This window comes from Gopherus evgoodei, chromosome 11 (assembly GCF_007399415.2).
Source record: "Gopherus evgoodei ecotype Sinaloan lineage chromosome 11, rGopEvg1_v1.p, whole genome shotgun sequence".
In the NCBI taxonomy this organism is placed as follows: domain Eukaryota; kingdom Metazoa; phylum Chordata; order Testudines; family Testudinidae; genus Gopherus; species Gopherus evgoodei.
Genome location: NC_044332.1, coordinates 16424162 through 16446679, shown reverse-complemented (window position 1 = coordinate 16446679; position 22518 = coordinate 16424162). Strand labels below are relative to the sequence as shown.

The 22518-nt window shown below is 41.8% G+C and overlaps 1 protein-coding gene across 1 annotated transcript in view; it reads right to left on the bottom strand.

Annotated features, from left to right (window-relative positions):
- Window positions 1–821: 821 nt before the first annotated feature.
- Window positions 822–22518, bottom strand: part of PTH2R (parathyroid hormone 2 receptor) — a 115762-nt gene continuing 94065 nt past the window's right edge. Inside the window, exons 9-13 of the mRNA XM_030580162.1 lie at window positions 16929–16995; window positions 9080–9174; window positions 3062–3200; window positions 2072–2113; window positions 822–1467 (exon numbers count right to left, since the gene is read on the bottom strand). Of these exons, the coding sequence (XP_030436022.1) occupies window positions 1072–1467; window positions 2072–2113; window positions 3062–3200; window positions 9080–9174; window positions 16929–16995 (739 nt within the window). The 3' untranslated portion in view covers window positions 822–1071. The remainder of the gene's footprint in view (window positions 1468–2071; window positions 2114–3061; window positions 3201–9079; window positions 9175–16928; window positions 16996–22518) is intronic.

Below are 22518 nucleotides of genomic sequence, written 5' to 3'. Positions count from 1 at the left end.
AAATCCAGGGAAGAATGGAGTGGGATTGTGTGCCAGTGGAAGAATTTGATCTCAGCGCAAGGATCTTTGGACCAAAGTTGGCCAACAGGAAGTAAGTATCTGGCAAAGACCTTGATGTGTTTAATGAAAGTGCTTTTGACACAGTACTAAAGCTGGCTGAAGTAGCTCAGGCCTGTATTAACCCAATCACGGCTTCTTCTGGTGTTTAATGGCGATTCAGTGGGCACAAACCCATTCACTGTCCAACATCAAAGTCTTTCAGGGGTCGACATAGAGCAGGAGACATTCCTCCACTACAGGGCACTAAGTATATTTAAATTTTCTGGTGCTCTTTTTAGAATTATTTCACTTACCTGGAAGGTTTTCAAATAATTTCATATTCAGTTAGTATTGCCACTTAATTCCCAAATCATTGCAGAATTCAGTGCATGCAGCAGGGGCTGTCTCGTTAGAGAATTTAGGTCACATACTACATGAGGTTTTGGTTTGGATGTTTCCATAAAACAAGCTAAAGCAATAGTGTAAATAATCAAACCTAAGTAGCATCTCTGTTTAAAAACAATGATTTGAAACAATTCCGCATTGAGATCAAAGTTCACAAGGTACTGGATGAAAACCCTTTAAAGTTTTTCCCAGCCCTGTGATTCACTGCAAAGACATTTTGGAGTCCAGAGAATCCATTCAAATGCATATAATGTAAACTTTCTGATATCCATTCCTCTTTTCCTTTCAGGTGTACAAATGAAGGAGTCACCTTTCACATGCCTTCAGAAGAGCATGTGCAGAAAACATCTAAGATGTGTCTGCTGTAGAGAGTTTTAAGTGTAATGCACGTAGTGTAAATGCTAAAAATTCACTTTTTTTGCGCCTTTGACATTTGTGGCATAGAAATCATTTTGCGTAGTCAGCTGCATTATGTAGGTCTGGAGTCCTTGTAAATTAAGCTTCATCATTGAGCAAGATCTTCACTGAGATTGGCTCAAGGCAGTATATGGATACTAGTAGCTGTTGGCATCATGAGAGGATTCAACCCATTTTAGATTGGACATGCCCATGGATGTCCATGATTCTTCACAGAGCCTCCTCCATTTCTACCCTGTTCCCCTCAGGGTCTGTGCTACTACCCTGTGGTCTAAGTGACTCCTTGAGCGATATATCATCCACCTGCTTCTCTTCATCTTCATTGGCCTCCTTAAGAACCCAGTGGTGCACACAGTCCTGTTCAGAGTTGCTCCTAACATACCCAGGCAAATTCATGTGCGCCTCATTTTGCCTACTGGCATTTCTGCAGACTTTGCTGGAAATCAGAACCATGCGGGAGCTGGTCACCGTCTGAGACTGGCTGCTGGTGCTGTGGGTCATGTTGGTGAGGACAGTGCCATATCTGTAATTGCCACATGGAGTCGTCCTTTTCCAGTCAATAGCCAGGTTCCATCTAGTCCAAGTCTTCTTGATCTCAGTCTGAACCTAACAGAGGGAAAAACAAGATCGATCAATAACAGATCTAAGACATAAATTGTAAGGGGAAGGAGTCAAGAGCTAAAGCAAGCCTTTAATCATCTTCCCCTTCAAGCACAATCTTGAAAATTCACATGGTATGAAGCTCCTCCAGCTGTGTAAAATCAGGTTAAAAATCATGTATTAACCCTTAAGAAAAATCCCAAATGCCCAAACAAATGTCATCAACTATCAGCCAGATTCTAATTCACTTTCTCAAGTTGTACAGTTCCTTTCTCCAGGAGCCGTCCTATTGTAATCACAGATTCAGATTATAAAGCCAGAAGGGACCATTAGTGTAAGGGGTTGCTGAAGTCAGTTTCCTACCATGATGCAAATAATACAAGGGCCTGTTCAAATCCAGACAAAAATTGTTTCCATTTTGTTTATTTTATAATTCATAACAATTTAGGGACCCAACTGCGTGACCCTATCCCTTTAAGAGTTGATCAGCAGCTGTAGCACAAACAGCTAACTTGCAACCACTCTCTTATTATATTCTGTAGAAAACTTCCCTTTCTGTCACTCAGTAATTTTGGTTAGGAGCCTCATCCGATCTGTGCTTTAAACTTACCTCTCCGTTGCAGTAACAATAGATGATAGAGACGAAGAAACCCTGAAGGATAAGAAAGCAGAAATCATTAAGGGATAATTGTCATGTGAAGAACCATGTCAAATGTAAGTCTCCTTCCAGCTAAATTTTAGCAGATCTAACTCATATTAAACATATTAATGAAGTTTATCATTTCTCAAAGTCTTCCAGGTTCATTCCTGTTTCCATGTTATTTTAGCTACACCCAGCAGAATTTTATCTGTTGTTATCACAATCTCTGGAGAAAGAAGATGAGGAGCTGGAAGATAGATACTCTCTCCAGTACAACCAGCTGGAAAATGGAAATCCTTTCCCATGAAATATTTCACATTTTTTAGGGGAAAAAAAATTGGTCCCAAATCAGGATGAAAAGTTAAAAAATGTGAAATGTTTTGTGAGATGAAAATGGCATTTTCTATTGGAAAATTATTCCAATGGAGAATTTCCAACCAATTAGCTCTGCTCTCTAATATCTTCAGATTCACATCTGCAATGTCTGTTTTCTCTGTTATTTCTTGAGTCTACATAATCTTGTGGTTATTTGCATCCAGTTGGCACAGTAATTTAATCCATATTGTAGAAAAGTAAACTAAACTCGGATCTTTGTCCCTGAAGCAGAACTTTCCTAACTAGGAAACAAAAAGACATCTATTTTATCACAAAAGCTAATAATATGCCACCAGAGAAAACACACTCACGATATAGTCATCACAATCCTTCCTGTGGTAAATGGCACACAGAGGAGCAGGAGTACTGTTGTATTTTCTCTAGTGTGGAATGAACCCCCAGAGCTCCCAGCTGCTACTAGGTTTAGGAATGCAATGACCAACCCTGTTAGAGCTCCATAAAAATGTGATTTGCCTTTGGTGTCAGAATTACACTGTTACATTGTGTCAAGGATCAGCAGAGAACCAGAGAGAAGGGGTAAGGGATGAGAAGGACAGAGAACAAACCAGATAATATATCTCGCACCTGGAAAGAGTTGAAGAAGAGTTCACAGTGCATTCGGATCTGCCATCCCAGCCCAGTGAACGTGTGCGGTAGGCACACAAAGACAATATAATGCACCCCGAAGACCAGAATCAGAACCAAGGTGGACTTCGCTAGCTTCCTGTAAGAAAGTTACAAAAATACATGAATGAGAGTGGATTGCAGTGAGGAGATCATGTAGACTCATTAAGATTCCATCTCACATAAATGTGTTGTCTTTCAATTTCCTACAGAGTGATGACTTCCTATTTTGTTTTTAGCTAATCGTTTTCCAGCATAAAAGAAGTCCCAGTGGCAACATGGGATAATTACATTTCCTCAATCCAGCATAAAACATCAAGTCCCACTTGATTCTGTCCCCAAAACATACCCCAACAAGGATGATTTGTACTGCAGCCGTTACTCCCTCAGCAGGTACTTACTACCTGAATTAGCGTTATGAGTGCACTGTTGTACACAAATACTTCTCTATTACATTAGACCCGTAAGAGCTTTTACGCTTCCTCTTGAAAAAGCAAAAGCTCTTTTTTCTTGTGTGAAATGCCAACAAGCTGGTGCGCCAAGAGGGTTCAGTTAAAAGGAAATGGGCATTGCCAAGAAAACACTACAAATTAAGGGCTCTACTGTGGCTTGTAGCAAAAACTCTTCAGTAGGGTGTGGCTTGTAGCTGCAACACCTCAGTGAGGGAACTGTGAACACTGCAGCTCCAAAAGGTCCAGTGGAAGTGTACCTACTGCTGTAACCCTTGCATGACTGGCTGGCTCCACTGCTCAGTGTGGTGGAGGCTGGGAGCATGGTCTCACAACCATCTCACCCCACCCTCTCTCCTTTTGCACCCTAGGATGCACCAGCAGGGATCAGTTTCAAACACTTCCTGAAAATGGCGGAGGTGCTCCCCTCGTTAGGACCGCCCTTTCAATACAGCTTTGCAACTGCAGTGTGCCACTACCTAGCCGGCTCCTCGAGTAACTGTGACAGCCATGAGTGTTTTTCCCATTGGCAGGCAGTGAGAAGGAAGGTGTAACCTTTCTTGTCTGATGCAGGCCTTTGCACATTCATCTACACTTTTGTCACCTTACGGTACTTCTAGACTACCTGCTGGATCGGCGGGTAGCAATCGATTTATCGGGGATTGATATATCACATCTCATGTAGACGCGATATATCGATCCCCGAATGCACTCCCGTCGACTCCGGAACTCCACCACGGCGAGTGGCGGTAGCGGAGTCGACTGGGGAGCCACAACCATCTACTGCACACCATGAGGACAAGGAGGTAAGTCGAAATAAGACATGTCAAATTTAGCTACGCTAGTCCCATAGCTGAAGTTGCGTATCTTACATCGACCAGCTCCCTCACAGTGTAGACCAGGAATACTCTATTGTAATTCACTCTACACGATTCTACACACAGCGACCAATTGGAAACTGAAGCTAGTGCAGTATGTGGCCAACTACTTGTGAAGCAGAGCATCATGGAGAGAATACATTACACCAGAGTCTGAACTGACTGCCTGTTTGTTCCAGCTGGAGCTTTAATTATATTATTGGTTATAATTATACTGTTCTTGTGACACTGGCAGGCCAGGTGCCAGCTCTTGCCAAGGCTTTAGGACTCAGCTGAGCACTGACAAATTCATTGCTGGAAACCGGTCTGTTTCACCTGGGTGTTAGTATGGTGAAGAGGAAACTAAGCAGATAACAATGTGCTTAGTGTTTAGACTTTATGACATGCTTATAAGTTGCTGCATGCATTAATCTCACTTGTAATATTTTTATCACATGCTATAACGTAGTTTTTGCTGTATAACTGTACAAAATGTTTGCCCTGAAACTGTCAACCTGACTGAAAGGGATTGTCTCCTGCTCATTGAGAAGGCTATCAAAACTCAGTGGGCCATTGTGGATACCACAATACAAAGACATAGTTAATTCCCCCTGCACACTCATGAAGAGGCTATGTGCAAAAGGGCTCATCCCAGCAGCTTGAATTCTGGAAGAAGGAAATAAAGATAGAGAACAAGAAAAATTTTGCATTTATTTTTCTGATTGGACTTTTTCAGGAGCCATGAAGCAAAAGCAGAGATCCCTAGGGTCAACCTAGGTTATCCCTATAAGACATTCAGTGCTGACAGATTACTACAACTCTATCATCTTTTGGAACCATAGACTGTAACTCATTGGAATATATATACTTGCTTGCTTTACCTGTAAATAATTCTCTCATTCCTTTTCTTAGTTGACAAATCCTAAGTTAGTTTATTACAGGATTGGCTACAAGCATTGTCTTTGATGTGAGATCTGGTCTCTTGGGACTGGAAACAACATGAATCTTTTGTGATCTTTGGTTTATGTGGCAACCAACTATCATGGAGTCCAGCTTACCTGGATGGCAAGATAGAGTGGAATGCCCAAGGGGACTGTCTGTGACTCCATGGTAAGACTGGTATTGTGCTTCAGGAGTTCACATTTGTTACCAGGTTGGTGAAATCTAATTTTTGACCATCTGCCCTGAGATTGGCACTCACGGTTGTGAACCACTCAAACAGCACTACAGTCCTCCATTGGTTTGGGAGCTGGTTAAGTGAGACACCACCTCGCACCTTGTAGAGATGCTTGACCTTACTTGAGTTAAAGGTAGACATCTGCTCGCAGGACATTCTCCACATTGGGTGCTCAGTTTGGAATGCACTCCCTCCCCTTGATTCACCAGCCTCAGAGTTGTTACCCTGCAAGACCCATCTGTTTTCTCAGGAGTTTGGTAGATCAATGGGTTGACTTGGGTCCCAAGTGGTGATTGTGGTTATAAGGGTAAAAGGGGATTTTTGAGAGTACACCTCTATAAGAGTTCTGTAAGCATTTACGTGTGTGTAATTTTAAATTATATTTCATTATGGTTAGGTCTGCTAGAGTTGCAGCCTCTGCTGGATAGATCTAGATTAATGAATAAATTAGTACTGTCGATTAATCGCAGTTAACTCATGCGAAAAACTCAAAACAATTAACTGTGATTAAAAAAATTAATCACGATTAATCGTACTGTTAAAATAGAATACCAACTGACATGTATTAAATATTTTTGGATGTTTTTCTACATTTTCAAATGTATTGATTTCTATTACAACACAGAATACAAAGTGTACAGTGCTCACTTTATATTATTTTTTATTACAAATATTTGCACTGTAAAAATGATAAACAAAAGAAATAGTATTTTTCAATTCACCTCATACAAGTACTGTAGTGCAATCTCTCTATCCTTAAAGTGTAACTTACAAATGTAGAGTTTTTTTGTTACATAACTTCAGTAAAAAAGAAAACAATGTAAAACTTTACAGCCCACAAGTCCACTCATTCCTACTTCTTGTTCAGCCAATTGATCAGACAAACAAGTTTGTTAACATTTTACAGGAGATACTGCTGACTGCTTCTTATTTACAATGTCACCTGAAAGTGAGGACAGGTGTTTGCATGGCACTTTTGTAGCCAGCATTGCAAGATATTTACATGCCAGATATGCTAAACATTCATGCTTCGGTCACCATTCCAGAGACATGCTTCCATGCTGATGATGCTTGTTAAAAAAATAATGTGTTAATTAAATTTATGACTGAACTCCTTGGGGGAGAATTGTATGACTCCTGCTCTGTTTTACCTACATTCTGTCATATATTTCACGTTATAGCAGCCTTGGATGATGACCCTGCACATGTTTGTTTTAAGAACACTTTCACAGCAGATTCGACAAAACACAAAGAAGGTACCAACATGAGATTTCTAAGAATAGACACAGATCTCTCCTTAAGGTTTAAGAATCAGAAGTACCTTCCAAAATCGGAGAGAGACGAGGTGTGGATAATGCTTTCGTATAACTTAAAAGAGGAACACTCTGATGTGGAAACTACAGAACCCCAACGATCAAAAAAGAAAATCAACCTTCTGCTGGTGGCATCTGACTCAGATGATGAAAATGAATATGCATCGGTCCGCTCTGCTTTGGATTGTTATCAAGCAGAATCCGTCATAAGCATGAATGCATGTCTCCTGGAATGGTGGTTGAAGTGCATCTTTAGCGCATCTTTGGCACACATAAATATCTTGCGATGCTGGTGTGACGTTGCACTCCATAATGTTTTATGGAAATGCACTTATGAGTATGAATATGATGTAACTGGAATATGCCTTATGCAAAAGATCTCTTGTAAGTTATCATTATACAGCTTATGATCTACTGAATATATTCCTATTTGTATGCATGTATCATTCTTGTATCTCAAGCTAGAAAGATGAAGTATAACTCTACAGTCCTACTGTAATTATGCAAAGTGTGGGCCATTAATGGGGGTTTAGAATCTTGATGGCTTCCACTGACTAGGACAATTGGTTGTAGATGGTTTATTTACCTGCAAACCTTCCTGTATGTACAGGCCAGCCCTGGAAGAACGGAGGCTGGGGTCTCACAGGACATGTGAACATATCACATGATACTGTAATCCATCTTAAACCTGTTGCTTTTCCTTTTAACAGGAGGTGTGTGGACCCAGAGAGACAAGATTCCTGCCTGGTGCCAAAGCTATAAAAGGGGATGGAACAGAACAAAGGGGGTGGCCAGTCATGAGAACACCTTTCCACCTAAGATGTCTGCTGGAACTAACAATGACTGTACTAGGGGAAAGGATTGGGCTCAGAAAGGATGCTAGCCTGTGAAAGAAGCTTATTGGAACATCTCTGAGGGTGAGATTTTACCTGTAATCAGTTTCCTAATGTATTAGGCTTAGACTTGTGTGTTTTTGCTTTATTTTGCTTGGTGATTTACTTTGCTCTGTCTGTTATTACTCAGAACCACTTAAATCCTATGTTTTATACTTAATAAAATCACTTTTGTTTATTAGTAAACCCAGAGTAAGTGATTAATACCTGGAGGAGCAAACAGCTGTGCATATCTCTCTATCAGTTTTACAGAGGGTGGATAATTTATTATCTTACCCTATATAAGCTATATACAGAGTAAAACAGATTTATTTGGGATTTGGATCCCATTGGGAGCTAGGTGTCAGGGTGCTGGAGATAGGTGATTTTCTGAGCAATTAAAGTCTGCAGCTTTGGGGGTGTGGACCAGACCTGGTTCTGTGTTGCAGCAGACTAGCATGTCTGGCTCAACAAGGCAGGGTTCTGGAGTCCCAAGGTGGCAGGGAAAATGGGCTCAGAGGTACTTCCAGCACGTCAGGTGACAGTCCCAAAGGGGATCCCTGTGAACCAACCTGTCACAGTCGATTACAACAGTACCATGCGAATGCCTGTTCTCACTTTCAGGTGACATTGTAAACAAGATGTGGGCAGCATTATCTCCTGTAAATTGTAACCAAACTAGTTTGTCTGAGCAATTGGCTGAAGTAGGACTGAGTGGACTTGTAGGTTTTACAGTTTTACATTGTTTTATTTTTGAATGCAGTTATTTTTTGTAAATAACTCTACATTTGTAAGTTCAACTTTCATTATTAAGAGATTGCACTACAAGCCTTGTATTAGGTGAATTGAAATATACTATTTCTTTTGGTTTTTGCAGTGCAAATATTTGTAATAGAAAAGAACTAAAAAGTGAGCACTGTACACATTGTACTCTGTGTTGTAACTGAAATCAGTGTATTTGAAAATGTGGAAAACATCCAAAAATATTTAAATAAATGGTATTCTATTATTAACAGTGCAATTAATCGCTTGACAGCCCTAGAATAAGTGAATGAATATTTTTCAGAAATGCCCACATGAAAGATTAATTTGCATGCCTACACGGTCTGGAAGATGAATTTACAAAACCAGGATATTTCAGATGAATGTAGCAAAACAATCTATCAACCCCAAAATTTCTCAGAAGCTAGGTGTCAAAGGCTGCTTCACCTTTTATAGAGACTTGTAGGTGATTCATACTGTTTAAAGCATCCCTTTTAACCAGAAAAATCTTGAACATGCTGTTAAACAAAATCCAGTCCAGGAATTTACCTGTATTGTTTCCTTGTGTCATACCCAACAGCATTTGTCTCCCAAATTTTGGTTGCCAGAACCCGTACGGTATTCAGGAACAGAATGAAGTTCAGCTGTAAAATACAGAGAGGTATTACAGGGACACAAACAGTTAACTATCTTGCAGGCAGCTGTGCAAATTTTTGGAGGTTGAAAAGAATGTTATCAGTAGCATAGGCACGAAAACAATGAAGAACATTTTGCCACATAGGAAAACTTCAGCAAGGATAAAATGATATATTTCTGATCACTGGTCCAGGATCTTGCTTGGAAAAGTTACTGGTTCTGAAGTTCCTAGCCCTGGCTAGCTGTGAGATATCACACTTGGTTATCATGGATGGGTCAGATTTTCAGCTCCATGCCAAATGAAACCACTCTAGTTCTGACATGGGCTAAGCCATGAAAGTTAGATATTAGTGAGGTGTTAATGATGGGATCCCATGCTTTCCATTACTAAAAGCTTTAGGGCCAGGTTCATTGGCCTGGAGGCTACTCCAGAGGTGCAGAGTGGACAGGCTATCTGGGTGGGAGGAGGGAGGAATCCTTGAGTGGCAGAGAGATGATGTAGACACTCCTATGTCAATCCTTCTTGGGTTTAGTGTAGGGGGAATAGCCTAGCAAAAGGGACCGTGGCTGTGAGGGCCTTTTGGGGGGCATAGACACCATGTTTAAGTCACGCTGAGGACTAGGACAAATGCCCATTGACCACATGATCAGAGAGTTACAACGATGGCTTAATACCACCTTAGGCCATCACCTCCCTGTGCACTTGTACTGAGCATAGATCTGCCAGTTCAGTGACTCTGGGCCTAACTGCAGTTGTGCTTAACCTAGAAGCAGCTCAAACCACATCAGGATCTGAGCAGACACAAAAGCCAGATCAGTATAATGTTGTTTAAGGGCTGATGTCCTCAATCTGGCCAGGTTTACTGGAGTTGGCAGTAGCAACGCTGATGAAATTGGACGAATCCCAGCTACCTAAAGCTATATGGCATTTCTTTCCAGCCCAGGAGGTTTGGGAGATACTGCACCTTAAAACAGGTCCCGCTGAATTGCCGGAGATTTTTTTTGGCATTGCTTGAGAACTGGACATAGTCAGCTCTAGGCTTCACACCAGTGTAATTTTTCTATGCATCACAGGTAGCCCTGTTGTCACAGTTTATTTCGCATTGTTTCCCTTGTACATACTGCCAGTGTTACTTATGTACATGCAGGGCTTTCATTTGCAAACCACCCATTTCAGGTGCAGCTTTGGCAAGACTTCTGTGGTGTAATTTTGAAATCCTGAGTACACCTGCTGCCTTTATTAGGCCTAGAAAGAATTTTCTATTCCATGTGCCTATTATCGCATCAGCTAAGCCCTCCCACAGAATTGGCTGTTGATTGTGAACAAACAAACAATCAAATGGTCATAGTGTTGGTTGAAACTCTAGTGTGTATGCTGCCAGGGGATCATACAATATGCTGCCAAAGGGATGAAATTGAGAGTATAATGGGTCCTTTGTATCACTAATTGGAATCCCACTTGGTCACAACAGCGTATTGCCAGTGGAAACACCTGCAGTGAAAAAGGCCTGAGGTCCCTTATGGAGAACTTTCATCCACATGAATCAAACAGAAATTTGTCAGGAAACTTTCAAATCTGAGCTAACTGTCAGACCCTTTCTCCCCAAAGCCCAGCTAGTCAATGGGAGCATTTTCCCATTCACTTCGGTGGCTTTGCACTAGGCCTTTGTTGCCGCTGTGACCTCTGAAATAAGGGCAGAACATCTGAGAAGCAAGCTGGTCTTGGTGAAAGGCTTTGAAATTCCTTGTTCCTGTAGGTCCTTTAGAGGCTAAGTTTAGGACATTAATTCACATAGGGCCTGAGCCTGATTCTCCTGCAGTTTAAATCAGAAGTAATTCCATTGAAAATAATGGAGCGAGACCAGTGGCATGAGAGAAGAATCAGGTTAAGAATGGGACAGCATCATATATGAACACAGACAGTTCATTCATATATTACTGAGGCTGTAGGAACAGGGCTTGAAGAAAGGAAGCGCTCCCTGTGTTAAGCTTGGTAACTTCCATTACGCACATTACTGTCTCTTTCACCTTGAAACACAGTGAAAGATCCCAATTGACACCAAAAGAATGTATTGATTACACTCCAAATACTGCAGTGAAGTGGAGTATGCTGAAAAAGAGGACCTATCCCACTATTTTCTGGCAATTCCTTATTTCTACAGCAATTCTAAATAGTACACAGAACAGTATGCAGGGGGCTCTCACTCCAGTGTGCATAAAGATACCAAGGGATGTGACATATCCTCCAGCAACAGAACTTTTTAAAATCAAGCTTTCACATTTTTTCTAGCAGATAGTGCAAGCAGAGCTATTGGACGTGAAGCAGGAATTAATTCTTTGACCTTCTATGGCCTGTGATTGCAGGTGGTCAGAGTAAATTATCACAATGATCCCGTCTGGTCTTTAAAAAATATGTGACTAATTGCCCTGATTCCAATCTCATTTACACAAGTTCTGTGCTGCTGTATGTCACTGGCATGATGCTTCTTTACAATTAAGCCCCTTTTACACTATTACATCAGTGTAAAGGAGAATTTACACCCACTTCAGATGTAAAGAGATGAAGCGGGGCCATAGTGTAAACACAAATCAGGTTCCATTGACTTTAGTGGAGTCACTCCTCTTTTACACCTATGTAAATTAGCCCACAAACAGCCCCACAATAATCACTAAAAGAAATAGGAAAAAGGTGACTTTGTCAGTCTGGATATTACTCTTTTTGGTTTCCTGGGTGTGTGCCTTTAAAAAAAATCTGCTTCATCTCGCTTTGTTTTCATTTCTCTCACCCAGCTGTTGTGCTGCTTTGTTTGTTACTTGGCTTTCCTGCAATATTTCCAGGCTCATTTGAAAACAAACCAATGTATCAGATCTAATGTCTGCGTGGCAGAACTGGGTGGCTTTCATACTCAGAGAGCAAACAGCAGTGTAAACTGTTACTTTGGGGCTTGAAAAGAAACCCCATGTTCTATTCTAGAGACCTGACCTGTGTGTTTGATAATAAAAATTTGTTCTGTAATAGGATGGGGCACCAGTAATATTATTTCTATGTATTATAGCAGTGCTTAGTGGCCCCAGTTGAGACTGTCACCCCATTGTGCTAGGTACTGTACAAATACTGAGAGTATGTCTACACTATCATTGAAGGGGAATTGCAGCGCAGGTAAGCATACCTGTGCTAGCTTTAATCTAGCTAGTGGATCTAAAAACAGCAGTGAAGATGTGGCGGCACCGACTCTTTCATGGGCTGTACAAGCTGCCTGGAATCCTGAATAGGAAGGGGGTCTGTGTCGCCACATTTTCACTGCTATTTTGGCATGAGAAATAGTAGCTTGCTAAATGCAGGACCAGCACATACACTCCAGGGGAAGGGACAGCCTAGTGGTTTGAGCATTGGCCTACTAAACCCAGGGTTGTGAGTTCAATCCTTGAGGATTCCCCTTAGGGAACTGAAGTAAAAAGAAAAAAAACCTGTCTGGGGATTGGTCTTGCTTTGAGCAGGGGGTTGGACTAGAAGACCTTCTGAGGTCCCTGATAACCTATACATTCCCTAGACATTCTCGCAGTGCATCTAGTCCTCACTTTTCAAACCTCTTTCACTATCCTGGGTTCTCAATCCCCCAGTTTTGTGATGCTGACAATCAAGTTGAAACTGCTATGCTCATTCTCATTTGGGAAGCAAGCTGGTTTGGAAGCCAGATCTCCTATACCAACCTGTCATAACACTGAGTTTACTACAAATCTGTTTTGAGCCCAGTAAAAGGCATAGCTCTGGAAACCCACCAAAGTGTCATTTTGATAACAGTAGAAAAACTTAGTGTCAAGTGCAGAAGCGGCTAATAACGAGGGGCCATCTCTAGTACCTAGACTCAAGCACATTTCAATGAGCTATCTAAAAGCTTTAAATCACAGATGATTCTGAAAAGTAGATTTTAATGTCTGGACAAATTTGACCATTTATTGCAATACCTCTCTTAAGACAAGAGATTCTGGCTATAGCTCCAGAGCTGCAGCCATTAATAGTGAATTTTTATGAGGATGAGGCAGCAGAAATAAGTATGTCTCGAAACAAAGGAGGCTGTAAATGTAAATATAACAGAAGAAGAAAACGCTCTCCAAAGATTTTTATTTTTTTTTGCTTCTGCTGAAGCAAACAAAATTAACTGGGTAAGGACACGTGTCCTGGTTACAGAAGCATCTTTGACAGGTTAGGCTGATGCACAATGAAAATTCAGTATGCAGCAGCCCTTTAAAAAAATCCAATTTTCATGTGTTTTTAAGGTGTCACATCAAGCTCTGCACTGTATATAGATGAGCTCAGCAGAGGTGTTGAAGTTAAAGCTACGCTGGTATAGATAAGAAGGGGCTATTGGCTGAGTGTTCTCTGGCCTCGTGGCTTTGGAATTCAATCCCAACTCAACGGTCCAAACCAGACCAAATCTGATCAGTTGAGATGAGCAAAAAGTGATCATGAAAATATCACCGTGTTCTTTGTTCTGCTGGTGTAGAACAGGAACAATGATTGGATCATTCCAAATTTTTTCTTTAACATTTTTATTGAACATTTTTCGTTTGGGGTTTTTACTTTTTTTTTTATTTTTCCTTTCTCCTATTTCCCCCCCTTTCCCATGTTGCTAACAGGAAGAATGATAATGTAAATTTCAAAAACTTAAATAAACCCCTCCACGGTTTTGTTTTCTATGGTTGTTCAAAAGACCAGGACCATATGAGAATAAAAAAATGTCATGATGGTTTCCAATTTCCTAAAAAGCCATTTTTTGACACTGCCCTCACCCGTGTCTCTCCCTCACCATAAATTGTCCAACCCACTCTAACTTTGCAGCATGCTGTGAGGATCAGTAGTAATCTTTATGCGTCATGCTCCAATACGTCTGTTAGTCTATAAGGTGCCACAGGACTCTTTGCTGCTTTTACAGATCCAGCCTAACACAGCTACCCCTCTGATACTAGTAATCTCTAGTGAATTATTGGTGAGGAAAAGGTATTTAGGTTTTTAATATGCTGGGATTGCTGATGGTGGGTTATACTGGATTGCATTGCTGCTCTTTTTTGGAATAATTTTGTATGTATTTTTAAGTTATGTCAGGGGAGTGTACAGATGCATTCTGTATAAATATAATATTTATTTTATGGGCCAGATTAATTAGTAGGATAATGGAGGCTTGTTTTCCCTATGCATTGGTAAATGACAGTCTTTTTACTTCCGTATTTGAATAAATTGTTCAAGTGATTGTGTGTCAAAATTGGGCCATATACAGCACATTAATGATATTTATGACGTATTGATTTTATATAAATATGGACATGAGATTAATCACATGAAATGCATGAAACTTGGCAGGTCCAGCTGCCATATTAGTTTTATGTTTATTATTTGCGTGCCAAGTTACGGTCACAAAGACTAGTGCACAATAGGCAATGCTGCCACGGACTTGGGCCATTGTGGATACAAGCGCTACAATTCCAAAAGCAAAAGTGTGGCCCCATTAGCACTATCCCTTCTGAAGACTCTACCTTCATACCAAGCTCGCAGTAGTTTTAATGAGGGTTTCACCATGGAAGAGCAGCATGATTGGGCCCCTGGAGTCACACATCACTTTCCGATCTTCCTTGCCCCAGACTGTGCTTTTCAGACATTCCCTTTAACACAAAATGTTAAAGAGCTAAAATTCAGGATGAAAAAATGGGCACTGGGATTGAAACTACAAAGAAAATCTTTCATTTCCAATATCGGTTATGAAACATCAGTGCTGTCCATTAAGGCTTTCCTCCCTTTCCTGCTTTTCTGTCAAGCTATTGCCTGCACCGCACAATGTGTTGACAGTTGCTGCTGTAGTATGGTATTATGTCGGTAAGTTAGCGAAGGATGAGTTGTCATTGCCTAAAATAATAGCCAATTAATAACAAAAATGCAGAGGATTTATTTATCTTAAACAAAAAGCCTCTTGCTTGCGACATTAAAATGCGCTTTTCTCTTTATTGTGAGAGGTATCAACACTTAAGAGAGAAAAGCTAATTTTTTGGGGGGGAGAAGGGAACACTCCTCCCCAGCAGCCTTCAGATGTACATGTGCCACCTTTTCAAACGGGGCTGGAAAAGGAGCCTGCCCTGCACTCACAAGGCAGGGTTGGCTCCTGACGCACAGGGCTGGGCCCAGATCCCTGCTCTAGGTACACAGAGTCGTGTGCGTGTCACAAAGCCACTCACTCAAATATGGCCCAGCTGGTCATCACAAATGGCACTGCGGCCCTGTGCACCAGGTCGCAGCAGTGGGGTGGCTCAGTAAAGCAGGACAGAAGCTGCCACTGCCAGATGAGTGTGAGGCAGGCTCAGGCTTGCTCTCCAGCTCTTTCCCTGCCCATCTCTCCCACCCCAGGCTTTCTCTTCATGCAGGGCTGGGATTAGGGGTGCAGTGTCAGGTCAGAGAGTGCTGCTGTGAGAGGTTAGTGCCTCCATGACAAGGCAAGGAAGACGTGTACCCACTGAATAGGGAGGTACCACCAATGACCCATCTCTCTCCTCCCTTGATTGCAAAACTGTAGCAAAGGATGAGAAAATGGTGTACGACAGATTAATTTTAGTGTGGTGAATAAAAGCAGCCACTTACTGTAGATCTTTGATAACAGGGCTGCATTCTGGAGTTTCTTTCACTACAATATTAGGTGGTCGGCTTTGATTTCTAAGAGTACCCTCTCCCTGTAGGGCAGGTGTGCAAATATTCAGATGCATGAAGGGCTGTGTGCAATGTGAATCTTCCTTTTCACCTTTCACACACAATGATTCAGGGTAACATTTTGGAAAGCACCTAAGTCCCATTTTCAAAAGTGACCTGGGCGCTTAGGCACCTAAGTTCTATTGATCTTTCCATGGAGACATACAGCTTGTCAACACTGAGAGCTAGGGTGTGGCAAACCGGGGTGTGAAACTACAGTGCACAAGCCTAGCATGCACTAACTGTCTGTGGACCTTGCTACCACACACCAAAAGCTCCTTTGAGCGCAACAGACTAGTGTGCTGTAGATTTATAGCCCAGCTTTCCACTAACTCTCCCAAGTACCGATGTCGCTTTTGAAAATGGGACTTAAGTGATTTTGAAAAGGTAACCCTTAGCCTACCATTGAATAAGACCATTTTTATCTGCTATCATAAACAAAGTGTTCTCAGTCTGGAACTAAAAAACAAGAAGCCATTAGAACTATTACCCTAAACTTTCCCCTTGAGGTTCAAAAACAAAATGTTGGATTAACTTTTATTTTTAAATTGCTTTTCATTGTCACCCTTTGCTACACTTCTGGATGGGACCAATAAAGGAAGTGATTAAATCCTGACACAAAGGCAATTCTTATGTTATTCCTGGCCTGGACAGGAAGCACTGGAAATTCCATCAGAACATCTGTTTGCGGGCAAGTTCCAGCCAATTTTGTAGACTCGAGAGAGTTCAATAATTAGGAAAAGGATCCAAAATTTAGAGTGTTTATCTGAACGGAGTCTAACCTCTGACTCATCATTCATCCATTGCTAGGGAAAGCTTCACCTTGATCAACTTCATTTCTTGAGTCACTTTTTCTGATAGATCCCCCGGGCTAGTTTAGAGCCTAAGGTAACCTGCTCCTCAGGCCACGCTCCCCCGCCCCACTCTCACTTCAGAACCTGTATCTTTTACAGCAAAACCACAGAGTTTTTTTTTAAAAATAATCAGACGACCAATAAGCCATTTACGCTACATTGCATGTATAAAACCTACCCCGATGGCTGCTAATATCGGTGCTTGGTAAATCCATTTGATAGCGCCGGCACTGAGCTCCCAGCATCTGTGATATCAACAAATACCTAGAGTTAAACTAATGACAACAGCAACAAACAATCAAAGGTTTGTGGGGGGGGGTTAAGTTTTGTTTTTTCCCCATTGGCTAGAATGAGTCATGCTCATTTTGCAAGCATGTAGAAGAATGGGCCACCATTTTCGGTCAGCCAAAAGAAACAGTCAGCGCTAGGTTATCAGTCTATGAAAAGACCAACAAAACCGGCCACATCATCACCATCAAAACAATCGTCCCAGCACTGGGACTAATTGCTGGCAATCGCAGAGTGAAAAGACAAGGAGACTGAAAGCTCTACTCAAGAGCTGATCCCGCCAGGGCACACTTGAGACAGTAGTGGTTGCACAGAAGGGGTCATTCGCCAGTGCTGTCAAGACAGCATCTTTCATGAACGTTGACTGGAGACGTGGGTTTTAAGCAGGAAAAGCATGTCAGTCATAAGTTCAAGCTTCAGACTGATGCCAAAAAATGTGCTTGGCTGATAGACCAGTGACAGACGGTGGAAGCGAAAACAAAACTTACCGATACAACCTAGATGGCCATATTAGACAAACATGCAGGGCTCTGATGGCTAATGATGAGGGTACAGGGAATCAGAGTTTGTCTCTACAAAAACATAAGCCAAAATGATACGATCCTTTACCTCCTGTTGCATGTTTTCCTTATATAAACGTAGGCATTACAGCTGTTTAGCTACTCTAGAGCAATGTACATACTTTACCACAAATGCTACAGTTGGGTCAGCTGTAGCTGCAATCATGTTAATGATAGAGGCCATGCCACTTCTTGCTAAATGCAGATACCATGGTTTTACAGGACTAACGTGTCAGTTTAGGGATAAGTTATGAACTTTTTTTTCCCGCCGGGGCGTGCTTACACACACCCATTGGCCCATTGACATCAATGGGGCCCCGGTATGACTAAGTGCCCACCAGGCTGAGTTAGGGGTCACAATCTAGCCTGTGGTTAGTAAATAATGCATATGAATTGCAAAGCACGGGTGCATCCATTTACAAGTAGTGATGGGCCTGGAGTGGCAAGTCTTAAGCAACATCAGGCCTTGTTTTAGCGCTATTTTATGAGCTCACTTCCCGCTGAATGGGCGTATGTGTTGTCTGACCATCACAATCATTTTCTGTCTAACTCTATATGAGACTCTTAGCCCTTCAGGCTTGTCAACAGTGCCTTCTGCTCTCTAAAGGACTTATTTTCTTCCTTTTGTTGACAAAATAATGTCTGCAATATCATACCCACACAGAGACATGAAAGAATATCAACTGACTGGCATGCTGGACATGGTTTCAGCCCCTGTACAATAAGCAACGTTTTAGTATGAAGCTACATTACATATAAAGGGTCAAATGCTAAGCAAACACACCCAAAATACATCATTTGTGGTGTCTGCATGGCTATTTTTCAGCTGGAATAACTGACTTTATTGACAGTGGCTAGCACTGCTAAAACGCCTTTGAATTTTCATCAGAGTGCCACCCCATCTGTAATTGCATTGTCCAGTGCCCATGGCTGTCACATCGAAGCACCTCACAGTCTAATGCATTTATCCTCAGAACAGCCCACTGAGGCAGGTAAGTGCTATTATCTACATTTGCTGGCTGGGGAAATGAAGTACAAAGAGACTAACTGACTGTTCCACAGTCGCACAGAAATGCCAATGGCAAAGCGGGAACTTGAACGCAGGTCTCCCCACTCCTTGGGCAGGGGCCTTGCCCGTAGAGCAGAGCTTCAACTAGCGTCAAGCTGTGTTGAACCACTGACTTTAATGGAGTAATGCTGATTTACATCACCGGCTGTTCAGCCCACGTGTCGGTGATCCGCTTGCTAAAATAGATATTTAAAAACAATGGGATTTTCAATTCAAAAAAAGCCAGAAGAGTGGGAACTGGCTGGAGGCTATTTGCTGCTCATAGTGGGGGTTTAAACATCAGTAGCATTCCTTCTAAATGCCTGTGCCCACACAACTTATGTGGACTACTTTATAGTCTTTAAAAGTTTGCTTCTTTCGGTATGGAAGGTAGCTCTGTGGAAAGGAGCCAGACGGATAGCCCCAGAGACTGAAGTCACCGACTGAACAAGACGAGCGACAGCTACTGGAAGCTGGTTCCTTTTGAGTGTTGTTGAATGACCTCTGTGAAGTCATAGATTCATAGATTCTAGGGTCAGAAGGGACCAATGTGATCATCTAGTCCGACTCTCTGCACAAAGCAGGCCACAGAACCCTACCCATCCACTTCTATAACAAACCCCTAACCTATGCCTGAGTTATTGAAGTCTTCAAATTGTGGTTTGAAGACCTCAAACTGCAGAGAATCCACCAGCAAGTGACCCATGCCCCACGCTGCAGGGGAAGACGAAAAACCTCCAGGGCCTCTGCCAATCTGCCCCACAGGAAAATTCCTTCCCGACCCCAAATATGGCGATCAGCTAAACCCTGAGCATGTGGGCAAGACTCACCAGGCAGCACTCAGGAAAGAATTCTCAGCAGTAACTTAGATCTCATCCCATCCAACATCCCATCACCAACCACTGGGCATACTTATCTGGCGATAATCAAAGATCAATTGCCAAAATTAGGCTCTCCCATCATACCATCCCTTCCATAAACTTATCAAGCTTAATCTTAAAGCCAGATATGTCTTTTGCCCCCACTACTCCCCTTGGAAGGCTGTTCCAGAACTTCACTCCTCTAATGGTTAGAAACCTTCGTCTAATTTCAAGTCTAAACTTCCTAGTGTCCAGTTTATACCCATTCGTTCTTGTATCTACATTGGTACTAAGCTTAAATAATTCCTCTCCCTCCCTAATATTAATCCCTCTGACATATTTATAAAGAGCAAGCATATCCCCCCTCAGCCTTCTTTTGGCTAGACTTAACAAGCCAAGCTCTTTGAGTCTCCTTTCATATGACAGGTTTTCCATTCCTCGGATCATCCTAGTAGCCCGTCTCTGAACCTGTTCCAGTTTGAATTCATCCTTCTTAAACATGGGAGACCAGAACTGCACATAGTATTCCAGATGGGGTCTCACCAGCGCCTTATATAACGGTACTAACATGTCCTTATCTTTGCTGGAAATACCTTGCCTGATGCATCCTAAAATCTCATTAGCTTTTTTCACGGCCATATCACATTGGCGACTCGTAGTCATCCTGTGATCTACCAATATCCCAAGGTCCTTCTCCTCCTCTGTTGCTTCCAACTGATGCATCCCCAATCTATATCTAAAGTTCTTATTATTAATCCCTAAGTGCATGACCTTGCACTTTTCACTATTAAATTTCATCCTATTACTATTACTCCAGTTTACAAGGTCGTCCAGATCTTCCTGTATGATATCCCAGTCCTTCTCCGTGTTAGCAATACCCCCCAACTTTGTGTCATCCGTGAACTTTATTAGCACATTCCCGCTTTTTGTGCCAAGGTTGGTAATAAAAAGGTTAAATAAGATTGGTCCCAGAACCGATCCTTGAGGAACTCCACTAGTAACCTCCTTCCAGCCTGACAGTTCACCCTTCAGTACGACTCGTTGTAGTCTCCCCTTTAACCAGTTCCTTATCCACCTTTCAATTCTCATATTGATCCCCATCTTTTCCAATTTGACTAATAATTCCGCATGTGGAACCGTGTCAAATGCCTTACTGAAATCGAGGTAAATTAAGTCTACCGCATTTCCTTTGTCTAAATAATCTGTCACCTTCTCAAAGAAGGAGATCAGGTTGGTTTGGCACGATCTACCTTTAGTAAAACCATGCTGTACTTTGTCCCAATTACCATTGACCTCAATGTCCTTAACTACTTTCTCCTTCAAAATTTTTTCCAAGACCTTACATACTACAGATGTCAAACTAACAGGCCTATAGTTACTCGGATCACTCTTTCTCCCTTTCTTAAAGATAGGAACTACGTTAGCAATTCTCCAGTCGTACGGTACAACTCCTGAGTTTACTGATTCATTAAAAATTCTCGCTAACGGGCTTGCAATTTCATGCGCCAGTTCCTTTAATATTCTCGGATGAAGATTGTCCGGGCCCTCTGATTTTGTCCCATTAAGCTGTTCAAGTATGGCTTCTACCTCAGATGTGGTAATATCCACCTCCATATCCTCATTCCCATTTGTCATCCTTCCATTACCCCTAAGCTCCCCATTAGTCTTATTAAAGACTGAGACAAAGTACTTATTTAGATATTGGGCCATGCCTAGGTTATCCTTAACCTCCTTTCCATCCTCAGTGTGTAGCAGTCCCACTTCTTCTTTCTTTGTTTTCTTCTTATTTATATGGCTATAAAACCTTTTACTATTGGTTTTAATTCCCTTGGCAAAGCTCAACTCTACTTGGCTTTTAGCCTTTCTCACTTTATCCCTACATGTTCTGACCTCACTAAGATAGCTTTCCTTGCTAATCCCACCCTTCTTCCACTCCTTGTAGGTTTCTGCTTTTTCTTAATCACCTCTCTGAGATGCTTGCTCATCCAGCTTGGTCTACAACTCCTGCCTATTGTTTTTTTCCCCTTTCTTGGGATGCAGGCTTCCGATAGTTTCTGCAGCTGGGACTTAAAGTAATTCCAGGCCTCTTCCGCATTTAGATCCACAAGTTCTTCAGTCCAATCCACTTCCCTAACTAATTTCCTTAATTCTTTAAAGTTAGCCCTTTTGAAATCAAAAACCCTAGTCCCAGATCTATTTTTGTTTATCCTTCCATCTAATTTGAACTGAATTAGCTCATGATCACTTGAACCAAGGTTGTCCCCTACAACCATTTCTTCAATGAGGTCCTCACTGCTCACCAAAACCAAATCTAAAATGGCATCCCCTCTTGTCGGTTCTTCAACTACTTGGTGAAGGAATCCATCAGCTATCACATCCAGAAAAATCTGAGCCCTACTATTCTTGCTAGCACTTGTACTCCAGTCTATATCTGGGAAGTTAAAGTCTCCCATGATCACACATTTCCCATTAGTGTTTACTTCCTTAAAAACATTAAAGAGGTCTCTATCCATATCCAAATCAGATCCCGGCGGTCTGGAGCACACCCCAAGCACTATCTCAGGGGAGGCTCTAGTAGCTTTCTTTCCCAGTGTGATTTTTGCCCAGACAGACTCTGTCTTGTCCATTCCATCACTTCTTATTTCTTTACAGTTAACCTCCTCATTGATGTACAATGCAACTCCACCACCTTTGCCTTTATTTCTATCTTTCCTAAACAGCACATAGCCTTCAATACCTGTACTCCATTCATGACTACTATTCCACCATATTTCTGTTATCCCTATAATATCTGGTTTCATTTCCTGCACCAGTAGCTCTAGTTCCTCCATTTTGTTCCCTAGGCTCCTCGCATTAGTGTACAGACATCTTAATTTTTGCCGTTTGGCTTCACTCACATTCTGTACCCTGTTAGGCACGGACATTCTACCACCACCATCACCGGTTAGTCTGTTATCTACACTACCCTTCCTTCTTATGCCAATTCTTCTGTCCATGGCTGTATCCCCTCTT